This window comes from Amblyomma mixtum, chromosome 3 (assembly GCF_055824585.1).
Source record: "Amblyomma mixtum isolate Tamu chromosome 3, ASM5582458v1, whole genome shotgun sequence".
Lineage (NCBI taxonomy): Eukaryota > Metazoa > Arthropoda > Arachnida > Ixodida > Ixodidae > Amblyomma > Amblyomma mixtum.
Genome location: NC_143014.1, coordinates 221,410,569 through 221,429,301, shown reverse-complemented (window position 1 = coordinate 221,429,301; position 18,733 = coordinate 221,410,569). Strand labels below are relative to the sequence as shown.

Sequence of the window (18,733 nt, the reverse complement as noted above, 5' to 3'; positions counted from 1 at the left end):
CGTTTGCTTATTCGTCCCTTGGCCACTGCGCTTCCCTGCTGGTTCGTTTTCGTGTTGTGTCACGCATTCTAGGGACTTCGTACCTAGGTTGTACAAAGTCCCGAGCTTTGCATGTCTCTTTCAGAGAGGGTGCGAGGGCTAGTGCACGTGCAGCGAATACATTGTTTGGCGGAGGCAGTACATCGGCGGGCCGCTGATGCCGCAAGCGCAGCCTTTCGACCACCTGTCCGGAGACAGAAAGTATCTTCGGAAAAGCGCGAATGGGTGGCCACGTGTACGCGTTTTGGCAGGCGTGAACAGCGGCGTCGGGCTACTATTCAGCCAGAGTCCTTCAGCGCGTTGGCTCAACAAATGGAACCTCCGCGATCCGCTCGTACGACGACCGCGAATACCGCGAAGAGTTCACACTCTCCGAAAGCTAGAAATGCGGAACTTGACAGGACGCGCACAATAGTCTGGCCTCCGGAGGAATGTCCGCGAGCGGCACCTGCCGAGGCGTTCATGAGAGCTTCTTCACCCGGCCGGGTTACAAAAGCAGCATTCTCGGCTAGCAAGACGCACAGGTGTCAAGAGCGTGGTGCCACCGTGGTCCTTCTGGAAGCCGGTGCGCCGTGTTCTTGGTACGAAGCTAGGGAAACGTCCTCATGGCCCCCTACTCCCCCCCCCCCCCCTTCCCGCCAACACACTTCACGAACCTGTCCTCCTTTTGTTATCATTTTGAGCTGAAGCCGTTGACGCGCGCATGCTTTTGTTTCGCCCTCTCCAGGATACACGCTGTCACATTATTTGCATTTTGCTGTCGGGGATCCGGGGAATGCTGGGGACGAGGCATAGGGAGAGGGGAATTTAGTGTCGACCCAGCCACTGCGTGGTGCGAAACTTTCGACCGAAGTGTTTGACACGAAGTTCCTGAAACGCTGGCCTCGGGTCGTAGTTCGTTATTCGGTTCTTTGGTTGGCTACACGGCTCCTTCGTTCCTACCAAAAAGCGGGAAGCCTGCCCAGCCAGCCACTTCCGAAGCTCGTCTTTTTCCTCTTTTGTATCATGCGACATGAATGAGTTGTGTAAGGACTTCGTGTCTTTTTTCTTCGTCTCACTCTGCACCTGCAAGCCTGTTCGGCAGCTTAATGCGTCATCCGACGGCTAAAATAGACTTCCTGTTTGGTTGCAGCCAAACCAGGCTGTTTGAAGAGCAAATGGCAGTAATTCTCCGAATGCGCGATGTACATATTGTATCACACCGAGTTCCTGCGCTTAAAGTTACGCATGCTTCTTCCCTCCCCTGCTTTGCGTAGCTCCTGTAGGAACGCTTCTGTTCGTCCACAGACTCCAGTGGAGTCACAGTTAAAACGCTTTACGGCGCGCTGAAGATTGACTTCGCAGAATCGGACCATCCGACGAGCACGGATGAAGGACGCGCTGCAGTCTCTGTCGCCGTCCGATTAGAGAACAAACCACTGCGATGTCTTCGTCGAGCACGCACGTCAAACCGCACCGGTTCCCATGCAGCCCTCCTGCAGCACCCGAGAGCGACAGGTCAAATGGAAGAGGCGGTATCTCGCCCGGCACTGCGCTGTCGCGACCACGTCAGACGGGCGAAGCGCTGCACTCGGGAGCAGGAAAACGAAGCGGGGATACCCCTGAACTCGACCTCGATACGGGCTGCCCGCCGCGGCGCTCCCTCGCCCGCTTACCGCGTTTACTCGATCGTAAGGCGACGACCGCGCCGTGTTTGCAGAGTGCGCGCTCCCAGCCGTAGCCCTCGGGGCAGCGTCGGCGCAACACGGTCCTATTAGAAAGAGACCGCTGTTCGCCACGCTGCCGTCGCGCTTTCGAGACACACCTTGTGTGCGGTGATGCGCCTGTGCGTCTGAGCACCGTTCATGCGGGCAGCTGCCGGGACGCCGTCCCTTCGAAGGGGCACTTCTTTGTTTTTTTCTGATTCCCCCGTTGCGGGCGGAGCGTTACGAAATGCCACTGTGCTTATCGCGCTCTGCTCTCGCTGCTCCGACCGGCTTCGTTCGGGCCTGGTAGCGCGCCACTCGCAAGCTCTCGTCGGCAGCAAGCTGCGCAGAAGAGGTCCTTTTCGCGAGGCGCATCACCGCTTTAAGTGACGGCATTCTTTGCACATATGCGCGTGATTCGGCCACGAACTAAGACGGCGCTAGATGTGTTTTATTCCCTGGGGGACTCGCGCTTACCACTGGCGCGGCTGGTAGGGTTGTGGTGTCTCAACAGACCTCTCCCGGCCTACGTCATCAGTGCACGTGTTTCTGGTGCGATGGGAAAAACATGCGCGGTACCGAGAAGGCTCACACCGGGAGAAGGAAGGCTGCGAGGCGTTTCGAATCGGGGAACAAAGGTGGTGGAGGAGAGTTCGGCACCAGAAAAACCGGTTCAGAACCGAAAGTCGACGATTTTGCCCATCGGGGCACACCTTTTTGACGTCACAATGTTTACGTCAGGGAGAGGTTTGTTTAATCGCAACCGTAGCGTGATTAGCCTGCGCAGAAGCTAGGTTCGCACTCGATAATAACGACAAAGGTACCTGGAGCCATTTGCACACCGCCTTTTGCACAAAACATTGAGTTGGTCTACAGACGCGAGATTCACAAATGTGTTTCGCGTGGGCCGTTATTGGTATGCAGGATGGCACAAAGGCTTTCGCCTTGCTGCACGTAAGGTGACTTCAAAGTGCACTAAAGAGGAATGCGAACTCGTCTTTCTTCCACGGGAACTCGATCTACACATTCCGAGCATTCTTAGAAACTAACGGACGTTTGAAGTTTCAAGAAGTCACGGTTTGGGGAACCTAAGGTGGTCGTTACGGATCCCTGTGATGCGCTACGCTTTGATTCGACAAGTAATCTTATGCTCCGTAACGCGCTGAATTGTTTAATACCACTACGAACATTCTACGCCAATTAGGTGGCTCACAATCTGTGTACCAATGATACCACCCACTGGTCACAGTTGCACTGCTCACACACGGGGGTATATATAGGGGACCGAAGGTATACTGCCACGTGAGGAGTTCCGCGCTTTTTTGACTAGGCTTGATTGACAGCTCGCTTGCTTTCGCAGGACGTCGATTTGTGACGTCACAATTTCGCGCGGACGGACACGCTGGCGAGTCATGAGCCTATAAAGGCTCTTTCGCTCGCCAACTTTCGCGCGTGATTGTGGGTACTGCTGCGTGTAGATTACTTGGCACAGGTGTTCATTACAACACAATTCAGAGATTGAGCGAGTTGGGATGTGCTCTCCTCGGAAGGTGCTTTAGAGCCCCTTTAAGAACGCAGCGGATTTTTCCCGTCAAAAACCCCCTTCCAGTCAATGGCGTCGGCCGATTCTAATGGTCCTGCTAGTGTGACACGGCGGGGAGCAGCCCCATAATGGAGAGCGAGGTCTATCAATGACCTTATAGTGGGAGGGGATTATCCCCTTTCACATCCACTCCCGGCTTTGTCACAGTATCAGGTTCATGAAAATAGGCCGACGCCTTTGACTGGAGTGGGGTTCTTTGACAGGGAAAGGCCGCTGCGTTCTTAAGTTATATTGGACTACAGTAGCTTTTTTTTTTCACTTTTCTTTCGCTTTGTAGCTTGTTACAACAGTCCGAAAGTTTCGCCACCATCACGAAAATATTCAAGGGGAACTTCTATACCTATCCGCCTTCAAACCGCTCCGGTTCGGACACGAGTTGAACATGAACACAAACACGATGAAAAAAAAATTGTCGCAACAGAAGAGGTTCGGCTTATTTTTTACTCTCGAACTGTATTCGACAAACGCCTGGTTGTCGGCGACAGCCTAAAACAATTGGGTGACGCAAGCGCGTCGATGTCCAAAGCCGCGGTCATTGCTCTGCGTTTAATAGAGAGTTTTATCACTGCGCGTACGTATTAGCGTATAAGTGTATGGGGTTGACGAGTGCCTGCTGTGCACGCGGGCATTTACATGGATGTGGAGCGACGCGGCGCGCGCGCCTATCGCTGCGCGTATACGAAGCACGCATTAGTTTACACGTAATGCACCTTACGCTAATGCGCATATACCGCAGAGGAGACAAACGAGGAAACTTTGAGCCTTGCACGCGCCTTCCCTTTGACGCCAGCTACCGGTTGATAAGGCTCCCACGCTATCATTGTTTTCAGGGTTCAGCACCGACTAACCAGTCGATATGTTAGTCGGCGCCTAAGGAAAAGGCATTTGAGAGAGCAGCGGGTTAGTCTTGTTATGTTTTGACACACTGCGAGCAAACGCGCCTGGCGCAAACAGCCTCGGAGGGGATATCGGCGCGGTTTTAGATATCTTGGCAAGATCACCTCGGCACGCGGATGACCGAGAACTTGGCTTCTTCCGCGCATCTCTTAAGGCACTTTGCGTCTGTCGATATGCGCTTGGAACCGGAATGTCGAGTCGTAGTTTCTGCTTTTATTTTTTCGCCTGCTAATTTAGGCCTCTTGCCGAGATGCTGGGGGTAAAGAGAGAAAGAAGAAGGGAGGGGTTAACCTTGCAGGTTATCTGCGCAATGCGCCGAGATGAGCGAGAAACAAAAAAAGCAAACTAACAAGACAATGAGAAGTCAAGGAATTCTAGCCTGTCACACGTTCGCTATACTTAAACAGACGCCGAAACGGTAGTAGCAAAACCGGCGGCGCCACCGTCGCATGAGCGTGTGGTAAGGCGTCTAATGAGGGTCTTTTCTTTAACGCGCGCGCACAAAACCGGATGCCGACCGTTAGCGCTCGCGCACGCCAGCGCTTGTCACGCGGCGCTACGCAGCTAAGAATGGGTCATCCACTGAAGAGGGCCCGTTGCGAGAAGGACCCCTTAATTGCGGCCAACGTGCTGCAATGCTGCTGCTCGCGTTCCTGTTCAATCGTGCCCGCCATCTTTCTAAAGCAGCGCTTGCCCGGGGGTGGTTGCCGGCAGGCCATTTACCAACGGCAGCGAGTGCTGAACCGGTTGAGGCCGCCGCCGAAAAGGAAGCGGGCCCGGGTCGCTCGCCGGAAGGGTGAAGCGCTATGTGGCGTGGCACTACGCTCAGTACAGTGCATCGAGGACCAGTTTAGGTCCCGGCGGGAAACATCCGCACGCAAAAAGAAAACACACACACACGCACGCACGTCTGGGCTGTGGTCACGAAAACCGCCCTCTTATCGTCAAACCCGTTGCTGCCCCGATCGCGAGAGGCGCGCCACCGCCGGCCCCGTTCTTTCGCGCCGCGATGAATGGGGCGTGCACCACCGTAGGACGCGCTGCTCTCGTGCATTCGTTCGTTCTCGTCCCGCTCTTCTCGTTTAAATCTTTCTCGTTTTATTTCGCACTCGAGAATCCTCCGCGTAGAGGACGCAGTGACCTCGCAGGCTTCTTTGCCGAGCACTGTTGTTGTTGTTGTCGGCGGTTGAAAACAGTGCCGAACTCTTGAGGGCTTCCATCGATAGGCACTGCCGGCGTGGCCCAGTGTTCCGCGAGGCGTAAGGACTGGCCTCGTACCCTCGCTCTTGGTTCCCAGAGCTCGCGAGAGGATCCGGGGAATGAAGTATTGCGAAGGGGCTCGAGGGGAGTGGAAAGAATAGAAGCGGTCTCCGCTGCCTGCACCAACTGGGAGATTGACAGGCAGCTCCGCTTGTGTGGCTTCTGATAATAAACATTGGCTGCACTGAGCGCCTGGGATGGATTAAGCGCCAAGACCGATTTTGCTTTCTTTTTTGTTCCCTCTGCCCGAAACACGTTGTGGAGTGTTGAGGTGCGCGATGAAAGGCGTCCCATAATGTTAGGCCCGTCAGCGCCGTCGTGTTAGTGATGATGGCCTTTCAGACGGAAGCTTTTTTATGCGGCTTATTGCCTTTGTGCGTCTTTTTCTAGAGCTCATTATACATGATACTGCCGACTTGCGAAGAATATGCTCGCAAGAAAGCGGCCAAGTTTGTATGTATATATTTTTGCAGCGGTCATCGTTCGCTGTACCCTGATGCTTTGCGTCCAGGCATTGACGGTCAGTGATAGCTGTTCGCGAATTGTAGTTGAACGTGATGCTTTAACGGCCGTATTGTGCTTAAGACTAGTCATGGGCCGTTGATGAAGCTGCTTCGGCTTATGATGTTTCGAAGCACACAGCTTCCAGGGTTTAGATATAAAGAGATGACGAAGTTACCACACAAGCCCGTGCGTCCGAAGCATAGCCCCATGTTGAGGGTGGGGCGATGCGATTAATTAAAAAGTTAATATCGTTTTTATCAAGAAACCTCCCTTTTGTCAATATTGAACAATGTATCTTGGGACGTAGGAAGTGGCATAAAATGATAGAATCATCTAACCGCTACAAAACATCCCGCCTTCCTCGTGGCCAACGAACAGGAAGAAACCACACCCGTTTTTAGCCAACTGCGTTGTCAGAGGCACGTCAATTCGCGTGGCAAAGCAAAGGCGTCCGAGAGTTTTTAGCCGCATGCATTATTCTCGGTAAGCAGCGCCGCATTTCGTCTTTCGAGCACGCCATCCCGGGCACTTCAAACGCGTCGAATCGTGAAAACGGGCGAATCAGTGCCGTAACGTCCGAAGCCGAGCCAAGTTTGCGCCGCCTTCCTCTAGCCGCGGCACCCCCCGCGGTGCTCCAGATGAGCAGCCAGAGTTCCGACGCACGGAAGCCACGCCTGCGGCACACCGCAGCACGACGTCTTGTCCACGAAGTATTCGCCGAGGCGCGAAAAAAACGGGGCGACTCAATAAACGGCGGGCACCGCGGCATGAACGGAAATCAAAAACAAAATGGGGCGTCCCCTTGCGCTTTGACAAGGCGGCGGTAGCGGAGCGCGCGGGTGCGACGTCCCCGCGGACCCGTTACGGCGTTCGTGCGAGCGTTCTGCCGGTCACGGCTGTCGCAGAGGGGAGCCGCCGCGTCGCAATGGAAAAGCGCGCGAGCACGCTCGGAACCGGCACGGAAACCGCGCATGCCGTGATGTGGCCCCAGTGGGTGGGCGACTCCCGTTTCGGCTCCGCAGTGACGAATAGGTCACGCACCGAGCGTCCACCGATGGGCGACCGTTTTGCGAGCGATGACAGCGACCGGCGGCTGCTTACTTTAGACCCGGCGAGCCGTGAAAAAGGGTGCGGATGCGGGAATTATAGTATTCGGGGTGAGGGTAAGCTTAAACTTCGCGTTGACGTGACGAGCCGCCCGGCACGCTCGGTAGAGAGTGGCGAGTGACGAAATCGCGCGCGCGCGTCGACCGATGCTTCGCTTCGTCAGCTTCTTTTCCTCCGGACCGCGAGTGTTCTGCTGCGCGCCTGTTGCGTGTAGCGGAGGCGCGGGGACATCAAGGCACCCCTAGTTGCGTGGAGCGATATGGAGCGACGCGCAATCCCGCCGTCCTCCGACCACACGCGAAAGGAAAAACTAGCGCTGCAGGCTCGCCAGTAGCCAGGGGAAACGGGGCGACTCTCGGCAGGACGGTCCTCCCTCTAATTATTCGCGTGACGGACAGCAGGATGAACCCATAGAGTTTCCATAGGGAAAGCTGGCGGCGGTTCACTTCATCCACCGCGGAGAGACGCTGGAATGCCGGGAAGACGAGGTGTATCTTACTTGGCTTGACTATTAAGGCGGAAGCCTTTAATGCCTCATCGTTGAAGGCAGGCGTTGTCGACAGAAATGTCACGCTTTTCAATTGGTCCAAACGGTCGTGACGTCAGAGAGCGCGAATTTCAAACGGGGCCAATTGTACTTTGGCTAGTAACCATGCAACCAATTAAAGGGATCGTATAGTGATGCTCCAAGTAAGTGGGACTGAGTTTACTTAGTTGCTTACTTAACCAATTAGCCTAATTAACCTTTCTAGTCAGACCAGATAAATACATAAAACCGAATAGGAAATTGGCCGAGTTGGGGAATCGAACCAGGGCCTCCGGAGTGCGAGACGAGCACGCTACCACTCCGCCATGCCAGCTCGATGGTTTGGAATGAACCAAGGCGCGTCTAGTGAATACGGTGTCTTCGTTCACTCCCATCTTCCTTCCCTTAAGGCGAGGTTCAGGTGTCCACCGAGATATGCGAGACAGATACATTTCCTTTCCTCAAAAACTAATTTACCGACAAGCAAGACGTAGAGCCGAACGGGCGATGGCGTTCTGTTGACTCCCTGACAGCGTTGCAAGACGGTATCGCGTTCCACACTCAGAGGCGAAGCTTAAAATCGTATCCACACATCACTGACACAAGAAGCAACACCGCGCTTAAGAATTTCGCCTCACCGCACTTTAGGTCAACAAAGCGCCCCCCTGAATTTTTTGTTGGCTGTAAAATATGGATCCGCCGCCCGTAAAATACGGCTCTTATCGAGGCGTACCTCGCAGAAATGCTGTGAAAGTTTTCGAAATTTAATTGCGCTAAATATATGGAAGAGGTGACAGAGGCACTATTGAAATAATTTAATCTGCGCACAGAGGAGAGCAATCCACGTTTCCGGCCCAACACTACCCAAGCCAAACGCGAAACCTTGTCTTCCCGGAATTCCCGCGTTGGATGAAGTGCTTGTTTTAAAAAAGAAAATCGCATAGACGATAGCGCCACCTTTCCCTCTGGGTAATATTTATAAACTCAATGGTTGAACCCTCAGCCAATTTCTCCTCAAAATTAAAGGAGGCGCTGCCTCAGCATGTTTGGGACAGTTTTACTTCGTTGCCAGCTCTTCTGTGACAGCTGCGTCAGGTGCTTGGTGATAATGAAGCCGCTACTCGTGCGAAAGTTGCCTTGTTAACACACAACGTCGCTTTCATTGTCAGACAAGGCACTTTTACCCTGCAGTGCGGCGATAAGGCAGTGTCAGCACTACTTTTGCGGTGTTTCTGTGGCAGTTGCGTGCGGCCTCCAGGCAGCCTTGGAATCGCAAACCTAAACCGCCATAACGGCAATGTGACGCTCTCGTCAGGGCACCGCCAACAGCCTTATTGATGGCACACCGACCCGAGCATAATATGCGTGCCGCACGAACGAATTCAGTGCCATTCCATGTGATAGAATCCACAGCGAGTCCGCCGCAAATCCTTAACCTTGCCGCATCGGTTACGAGCGACAGCATAATAAGCCGCTCAAGGCTTCGGCTCCTGCCTATGGTGGTGTCAAAAGGCAAACCAAGTTCTAGAAAGGCTGACGTCTCGAGAACCTGGTCTGAAACAAGGAGAATTCGCGCAAATTCGAACACTGCTCCTGCTATACGTGTTCCTGGTCCTGTTACCGGCCCTCTTGTTCAGAAATTGGTCCTTAATTCATTACCGCTTCGTAGAAACTTGCGTGACGACACTGGGTTTGCTAAAGACACATAATAGCACAGTGCACGCAAAGCGGTCATGGCTGCTTGATGTCGCGATCGAGAAATAAACACGCGCTCACGTCCGAGGCATGGCTTCATATTCGGTCACGGTGACTGACATGTGTGTCACGTCGTCATGCGAGTACCGCGTCGCCGAAAGGTTTTCCCGGCTGGCAGCTCGTACATGCACGCCCGACCCTAGCGGGCATGTGTGTGTCTGCATGTGTGAGCGGGCGCGCGCGCACACAGTTTGTGCCCTCATGGGTGCATCGAGAAAGACGAAGCGTGACCGCGAAGGTCGACGTGCATAAAACGGCAGAGGATGCCACGCTCGCCCCTTCCTTCGAGGAGTTCGTTTCCTCTCTCTGTTTCCTTTTATGCCCATTTTTCGCTCGTTTTTCTGGTATTGAAACCGGCAGCGTTGCGAGAAGGCAGCAGAAAAATGGGCGAAATCTTGTATCTCTAATGAAGCCCCCAGCTGTCTCCTGCATGGATGGCAACCGCTCAATAATATCCGAAGCAGTCTCGACTGCTTCTAGCGGTGGAGAGCTTCAGGAAGCTTTGTTCTGCTGCCAATTATCGGTGTACGTCTTTTCTCGTCGCGACTAGTAGAGGACAGCGCGGGATTTGGTAAACTGTGCTGATTCCAGCCGCTGACCAAACTGATATATTGCGTCTTGTGAGCCAAGCGATTACGCCACGCGCACAGCTCCTACACTAAAATGCAGTACGTCCCTCACTTGGCTTCCCAACCGAAATGAAAATTTAGGGCTTTGCAGGATTCTCTGTGCGTTATTTATTGTTATTTCTATCGTTTAAGCGTAGCCAGCCAGGATAGGCTACCGGAGGCTTCGTGCAACCGGAAGTACTATTCGGATCTTCGAGACGGGCTTCGCGTGTGGCCTCCAAATTCGCTGCTCGTAAAGATCCTCTAGTACGGTTCTCAATGCCGCCTGCAGGAAAAGCGAAAGGCAATTCAGGTGCACCACGACCACCGGCGGCCGCGTTCTGAAAGGAAGTTACCATGCTAATCTCGTTCGGATACAGCACAGCAAGGGTGCGCAGCGGTGAAAAGGCTCTGCTCCCTGGAGGTCTTGCAGTCTGTGTTAACAACCGCACGTGATACAGTCTTGCATCAGGCACACAAGAAAGGATTTCCTTTTCACTTTGGTTCGAGTGATTGAAAGAGCGCTGATGAAAAGGGGCGGGGGGGGGGGGGGGGGGTATCTTGACCCGGTAAAACGCCTGCGGCTGTCACTTTGGGCTAACAATAGTTGTTGTTTCAATGTGAGTGTGCTAATATGTCGTCTAATGGCGACGTGTTCCATGCACATCGCTTTCATCTGTGTCCATTGCAGTAACGGCTGTTCTTTGTTAGGTGGCAGACTAACTCCCGAATGTTTTATGGTACGCTTTGTTGTTTGATTAGGGAACTTAAGTTCAGACTGACGCATTAGGTCGGTCGCTGTGCAATTCTGGCTCATAGATGTCTTGACGTTCGAGACGTTGAGACGGGAGCGCACTGTGAACCTACGCCTCAACCGTCCGCCATTCCACGTCTCGAGACATTCATCGTGACAATGAAGAGTTCGTTTTCACCGTACGCGAGCGGCGATCGGGTTTCGTCTTCAGTCGGCCGCAAAACGCCGACGCAGGGTAGTGTCCACGACGTCGCTCCTGGTGGCTGCTTCCGACGCGTGCAGAGCAGGAACTCGCACCACTGCAAAATTGGGTTACTGAGCTGCGCCCAAAACTCTGAGGTGGCCGGAGGCGGAGAAAAAGGAAGGGGGCAACAGGGCTGTTCGCCGCCTAATCTCGGTTGGCAACAACCCACATTGATTACGGAGCCGTCTGGGTCGAACACGCGCGCACTCCACTCGCATGCAGCGCTGGGATGCCTTCGTAGGGCGACGATTGTGGCGGCCCCTCCGACACTCTATTTCTCTTCTTTCGCTTCCCGTTTTCCTTCTCATTCCTACGTGCGAATAGTCACGAGCGAATCGGGCACGTAGGCTGTGAAGGGAGGGCCGGATCCCCGTACGACGCGGTCCGACGACGACAAAGCGAAGATGGAATGAGCCGCTCAGGAAGTGCTCTCATTTGATGAAAGACACGCGGCTAGGTCTTAGTGATGAGCCAGGCTTGAAAGGTATCGAGTAAACAGCTAAGTAAGATATTCGTCCCGGCTGGCAGCAGCACCGAAGTACAACAGATCTGAGCCGATGTGTTGCTCAATGAATGAAACGGTTGGTTTAGGTTTGGTTTGGTTTATGGGGTTTAACGTCCCAAAGCGACTAAGGCCATGAGAGACGCCGTAGTGGAGGGCTCCGGAAATTTCGACCACCTGGGGTTCTTTAACGTGCACTGACATCGCACAGCACACGGGCCTCTAGAATTTCTCCTCCAAAGAAATTCAACCGCCGCGGCCGGGATCGAACCCGCGTCTTTCGGGTCAGCAGCCGAGCACCATAACCACTCAGTGAAGCGCGCGCACGGAAGGCTTGTATCAAAGTCGGGAATGAAGTCATCTCTTTTTGCATGCTGCGTGGCTTAGAAAAGGTGAGACGTGCTGTCTATGGTGATCGGCAGGTTTCTTGAATAAATCCGCCACCGTGCACTAAAGCATGGCTTTTGGCGCGCTTTGCGCGTGGGGCTGGTCACGAACGCTTTGGAAGTTTCATGGTCGTGGGTCTCGGCCTTCACCGCACGCCATTATCACAGGGGATCTTCAATGAAAATATTTAATGACAGAGCGTAAAACCTAACCAATACAAGGAGACTGGCAGGTGGAAGCTATCGACAGAGCAAATGGAGAAAATAAAAAAAACATTTGCTGTATGTAATAGGCAGTCCATGCTGTTACTGCTTGTGGAGCGAGATTATTCACATGTCGGGTTTTTCTTCCTTGTAAGGTGCACTTACAAGTTGTCCTGTACAGTTACTACTCTGCGCTGGTGGACGTCATTCAGAGCTTACTATCAATGCGGTTTCTTAATAACTGCCAGCAGTTTACATTCGTTACTGAAGTCAAACTGCAAAATACACAGTCATTTGGAGCTTCAGGATATCGATCACATATACAATAGGAAATATTAGATGCTTTGTCCTTTTCTTACGTTTTGATTGGTCGAAAACTAGAGGTAAGACTCAATTAGCCCGGCTTTGTTATATAGGCTCTAGAAAATTGCGGGCACACCGCGAGAGAGTGTTGCCGCAGCGTAAATAGCAACGCCTGCATTCATTGTACTTGTAGCACTTTCAAGAAATGGAATGGAATTATGGCTGGGAGGAAGCTCGTTTGTTCTGGCCACACACTGCAATTTCTTTTCACTGCATTCCCCCTTTTTTTCTGCGTCGGATGTGTACGTTACATATATCCAACGTGTTCGTTTCGTTGCTGCACAGTGGTTCCGGAAACCGGCAACTCGTAGAAGTAGCGACATCCACATAAAGAGAAGCTGCCTTACAAGAGTTCATTCTTTCAGCCTAAAGAGAGACAACTGTCCTGCGCCCATAATTTGTCTTTGTGAGCGGGCTCTTCTATGCTGATTTCACTCTCTCAGGGCACGCGAATGCGGAGACAATGAGGCCCATCAGGCGCACAATCATGCAAGGAGTACAAGCATGTACAGGAAGCACGTGCACGCGGATGCACTGTAAGAAAAAGCTAGTTATTCAAGCGTGCGCCATCACCGTCACCCACGATTGCTGCCCAGCGATTTGCGCAAAAGCAAGACCAAATAAGGCAGGGAACAGGACAGTGCCGCAGTCCGTGCTCGCGTCGCATAACGTTCACTGCATGCGCTTTCCCTTCAGACCCACGACTGCCTACCTTGGCCTCCGTTGCTCTGATTCCGCGTTTCACACCGAACCCGCCGCATCTGCATGTAGTTCTGCATTCTCAAACCTTTCAATACGTTCGCTGTGTAAGGTTTGGATCTCGCGTTGTCAGTGTATAAACTTGTAAGAAGACATCCGCTTTAAACGGAGAGAAGCAAATGACATTGGAATACCGAAGAGGAGAGAGAGATAAAGAGGCTGGGTTTAATGGGAAGTGAATAATTTAATCCGGCCGTAGCATTAGTTTGATTTTCGGACGGAAAAGGCAGCTGTATGGCGGCAGCGGATTGTCTCCTGAAAACCGAAGGGCTGCCAGATATTCATGCGGAGGAGCTGCGCACGTTGCGAGCGCTGTCATCCGCCTTCGCGTTCCTTCTGCACTCGCCCGAGGTGGCGACCTTCGCCAGCGCAGGACGCGCCGCGCACGGAGGGCAGTAACGTCGCCTCTTCTTTCGGCGGCAGTGGGGCTGCTCCCAGTGCGACAATGGAGAGCGGCCGGGAGCCGGCGATGGACGACCACCAGCGCCGCTTTCGATTAATCTCGGGTTCTCCTGTCCGTTCGATCGCTTATGCAATAGCGTCTCCAAAACACGGGCGCTCCCGCGCGGACGCCATGTCCGGCTCGGGCCGCCTTCGGCAGCGCCCGCGAGCAAACGGACAAGAATGCGTGCGGAGCGGTGCGATTTCGAGTGCGCTTCCTCCGTGGCGGCAGAAAAGAATGAAAGAGAAGAAAAAGAAAGACAACTACGAGGTACCGCCGCGGGCGTCGCGCTTGAGTGACTCCAATTACTCGCCGGAGGCCCCGCATGGGAAGCGGTCCGCGGCGCGCCAAGGGCGATCCGAATTTTCGCTCGCTTTGCTCACCGAGGTCTAGGCCGCGCCGCCGCCGTGAACGCTGGAAGAAGCCGCCCCTCCCCCTCTTCCGCGTGCGTGGCGGTTGCCACGGCGCTGCTGCACTGTCTCTAAAAGAGAAGCCCCCCCGCTGCGGTGCGGCGTCCAGTGGCTGGCGGGGCTCGCTCGGGTGGCGCGCCCTCGGCCGGACATGCGCGGGAGGAGCACCGGCCTCTGACTGCGCGGTCGAGCCACACGAGCCTTGGGTCGCCGATCGAGGTGCAGGACGCGTCCATTCCTTTGTGCGGTGATCCAACCTCAAACTACTGTGCAGCCTGTGGACAGGTCTGGGCGCGAATCGCTGCTGGCAGTGTTTAGTGAACTGTTACGCGCCTTTACTTTAATTCAATAGACAAGACAGGCTAATGGCAAGCGTATGTATAACAGTGGCCGACCTGCATCGGTATCAGCGCCTGTGAAGCCAAACGTAGGCCGAGTAGCCACTTCATCGACTTGGTGCTTGTGTCAATACTACCTCAAACTTGCACTGCAATTTTGTCGTGTGGATGAAGACGTCCTCATTTTTGTTAACTTCGGTTAGCTATCTGTGTGATCCCGACCGATTGGTTAGCTTTGTTGCTACTGATTTCCTTCCGCCCTTTACTGGGTATTTCCTACCTCCGTTATTATTTATGCATGCCCGTTGTAAGTAGTTTTGTGTCTGTGTGGAGTTGACACGCTGGATCGAAGCGAGAGACATTCGGCACGCGTGCACCAGCTGCGAGCACCGTGACTCGATGGACGCGCTAGCCAGGACATGTATCGCGGATTGTGTCTGTCGAGCGTGATCGCAGTCTTCCCGATGGAAGCTTACAAAACCACGAAACTTGAACTAGTACCTGAATGTCTTCTTACTACAAAATACCCGATTTTTTCTTCTTTTTCTGCAACCAGAGAACCATTTTGTGAAACCTGAAGCCCTGATATGTCGTTACCATAACTGCGGCTTCAGCACTCAGACACTGTGCGTAGCCGCGTAAAATTACTAAAAAAAAAAAAAAGATAAAAGCTGTCTAAGTGGTCAGTGGAGAAAGTCGGAGGGCAGTTCGTAGCGGATCTTGAGGTTGCCCGTAAGCTGTTTGCGTGCATGCTTGTGCGATGTGCGCGTTGCTCCTCGCCTCGTTTACTCTTTGCTCATTTCCGCTCGTTCCCTTGTGTTGTGCGCAGAGGTTCGCCATGAGCAGCAACGACATGAAGACGGAGAAGACCGCCGCGACCACGCCGGCCGACCTGCTGCCCCGCAACGGCACGGGTCTGCGGAAGCGTGACTTGGACATCATCGACGCCATGGACCTGATCAAGCAGACCGAGTACGTCTCCCTGAGCAAGACAGATCTGCTCGACCACGAGGTGAGTGCTTGTCCCGCGATAAGCGCGCACCCGCCGAATACTAAGCGCCCGAAAGAAAAGAAGAAAAAAGAGGGCGAAAAAGAGAGAAAGAAGGAATAAGGTGTCGCGCTGGCTCCGTGCTTTTTTAAATTCAGTGAGTCTTGCTCGACCCCGTTCAGGCGGCGACACACTCAAAACAGAGTTCCATTTTGAGCGCCCGAGGGGCGGTGGTTTAAGGGCGAAAAATACACATGTACCCGTTTTTTTTTTTGTTGTTGTTTTGCACGACGCCTACACGAAACGCTCCTCGGCTTGAGGTTAAAGGGTTGAATGTATACAGCCCGATCTGCGCAAGCACAACGGGCGTGCTACCGCCGCACGTGTTTCTTTTGAGATGAAATGAAAAAAAAAATAAAGGTGTTTAAACGGGGTCAAAAGCCGCTCTAAACATGCTTGTTTTGCGGAGGCCAGGCTTTTAAACAACTTGCCATGCAAGAAGGCAGGGTAAACACAAAAAAACAAAAAGTTTCTGCAAGGCAAAGGATGAGAAAGAGAGCTAAAAAAGAAAGAAAAACGCTGCATTGCTCTTCACACACAAAACAAGAGAACAAAAAGAATGATGGTTGTAATCCGGGTAAAGTTGACCCCAATTTATAGCCAGGATGCTCACTGAAAGCAGCGCCCGTGCGCGCCGGACGTCCCTTGCTGGCAGACGGCGAGGAAGCGTACGTTACTTCGAGGGCGGAAAAAAAATTGGCAAGGTTTTAACAGAGTTAACCGAGTAGGACGTGCGAAGGCACTTGAGGCAACAGTGCCTCGAAAGCAACCGCATGCAAGATCTTATCTTAATCCGCTATCAGCAGCCGCACGTGGGCAGGGGGAATGATAGGGAGTGGAAGGGGGAGGGGGGGGGGGGGCTGGTTATGCGTGTTAACGGAGCACGAGTGGCTGAGGCCTGCGCAGCTGCTCCGTCAAAGGCCAAAGGTTGAAGCTTCACCATACCTCGGGCATGCATGGTCGGATACAACTCAAGAACGGAGCGGCTTTTCCCCGACCAAGGACCTGCTTCCAACCAATGGGGTCGGGCGATTGTCATGAACCTGATATAGTGACAATGCAGGGAGCGGCCTTGCTAAGCAGGGAGCGGAGTTACAAAGCATGGAGGGGACGATCCCCATCGATGAAGGGAGGGGACTGTACGCTTTCATCTGCCACTCCCTGCATTGGGACGCTAGCAGGCTCGTGGGAATCGGCCGACGCCGTTGGTTGGAAGAGGATCCTTGGGGAAAAGCCGTTTCGCGCTTGTGTTGTATCCGACTACAGTAAAGTAGCGCTTTAGTGAAGTAGCGGTCGGAGGAGCATGCCCGCGAGCGCAGAGCAACGTACGTAGTACTTCACTTGTTCGGCCGCATCTTATCGCAGGCTGCGCTCGCGAGCATGCATGGGGAGCCGCTGTGGGCAATTAAGTCCGCGCATGGCCAATCCGTCGGTTTTTTTCCTGGGTTCACACGCGCGAAGATTCCTTCTCCTATTACCCGCATATAAATGTGCCGTTTCGCGAGCGTCGTTGAAAACGAAATCAGTCGCGGCAATTACGATACAGCTTGCCTTTCTTTTACTGTTGCTCCGCGGGACCAACAGTAATCGAGTTTGACCGTGGGAAATAAGACAGTTCCACGCGACGGCTAGCCTATTTTCTTATTCAAGATGCATCTCTCAAGTTCTTACCCGGTATCTCGTGCGCGATGGAAGGTTTTATTCCATGAGCGCTGCCGTGCTCATTACAGGTTTGTTCAGCCATGGCGACAATCTTACTTAGCACGCCCCCTTGTGGCCCGGTAGCTTTCATGCCTCTGTACAGCAGGTTGCGATCCGCTAAATAGCTCAGCATATCGATTTCCTTGAAAGCAGTGATAGAGAAGCCGTATCGACAGGCCATTTAATTTCATTGTATTAATTACATGCCGGAGGCAAGCACAAGTGTTAAAACACTTCTGCTTCATCTAGGCGGCCGGCCACAATATTGCTGCATCTTCGTGCTTGCAATTTGTTTGTGGTTTCTTTTTGATTGGTTATCGTAGCATGTACCGCGAACGCTGTAAACAAATATCGCTATATTTCGCCCATTTTGCATCTCATCGGTTCTTTCTGCCTTGCACGATCCTTCTTTCAGTTAGCTGGCATAAGGCTACACGTAAACTGCGTTTCTAAAACCACCGGGCAAGATTATTTTTTTGTTTCACATATCGTTCATTTACACGGTGGTTGCGAAACAGCGCAATGGCGTTCTTCTTTGGCACTCGTTTACGGCAACAGCATAAACGCTCAACAAAAATTATGAGGAAAAAACAGCAAAAAAAAAGAGAAGCAAGAGAAGATCAACGTTCGCATCCTGGCCCCATGCCAGAGCGAAGCTCTTTGCAACAACAAAACAATAAAATAGCAAGCCCAAGCTAATAATCTCTGTTTACAATGCAAATTACGGTATGTTCGATGCTTCTACTGCAGTTTGCATGCCTCTGACGAGGCATAAGAAATGAACTAAAGTAAAAATAAAAGGGCAGGCCTCTGTCGAGTGTGTATAACACCTTTTGCCTGTCTTACCCTGGTTTGTTCAGTTGTGAAGAAACCGAAATAAACTTCGCACCATTGTCTGACATTAGGCACCAAAAGAGGGACCTGCAAGCTGTCTTTCCTACATTGTAGCCCTCTTCTGTCGACGCCGTCATCGTACCCTAACGTACGGCACTGTGCCGTCTCCATATCCTGAACAGAAGGAATGGCCGTTAGGGCGGAACGCGCACAGTGTGCATAACTTACTGCCTTAACCAAACCTGCCGCAATAGAGAAACCAACAACGCCAGACCAAGTCCGGTGAAGGCTAAGCAAATATATCCAACCCAAAAAATATATATATCATGCCTTCAGGCTAAATAAATAACCTGCGGTGTAGGTTATTTATTTCCTCGATGTTGACCGAGAAGCCGCTGACAACCCTCGTTTTTCCTCCTCCTGCCCCTAACCCTAAAGCTCATCCCTTCGAACGCCCGTAGGGCCAGCCCGGGGGCCGCGCCGACACTGCGGTCAGGTGTTTGCGGAGCCGCTCCAGCACTCGCGTTGCGTGCAGCGCCGAGCCAGGGGTCCCGTCCTTGGTCCCCGACATGTCGTTGTTCCCCGCCACGATAGCGCCCACGTTCCTTCCTCATTCGCGTGATTAGTTCTCCCCGACTTCGGCGTAACCATACAGATGCGCGCGGCCTTGGGTGCTGGCGGAAGAGAAAACAAAAACAGAACCGCAGAGTCAACGCCGATGCGGCGTGATCCGGCAGCACGCACGCCGCCGACGCTGGCCCCGA

The 18,733-nt window shown here is 53.0% G+C and overlaps 2 protein-coding genes across 7 annotated transcripts in view; one reads left to right on the top strand and one right to left on the bottom strand.

The window, feature by feature from the left end:
• Positions 1–18,733, bottom strand: part of LOC149353759 (uncharacterized) — a 273,957-nt gene that overhangs the window by 183,611 nt on the left and 71,613 nt on the right. The window lies entirely within an intron of this gene.
• The window catches only part of LOC149353760 (acyl-CoA desaturase-like), a 127,335-nt gene that overhangs the window by 56,691 nt on the left and 51,911 nt on the right, over positions 1–18,733 (top strand). For 4 of the 5 annotated variants that reach the window (XM_089582815.1, XM_089582819.1, XM_089582818.1 and 1 more), the window contains one exon: positions 15,216–15,398. In XM_089582815.1, coding sequence (XP_089438941.1) covers positions 15,216–15,398 — 183 coding nt within the window. Of the gene's footprint in view, positions 1–14,139; positions 14,268–15,215; positions 15,399–18,733 lie in introns of those variants that run through there. The other variant, XM_089582816.1, reaches the window with a different exon arrangement.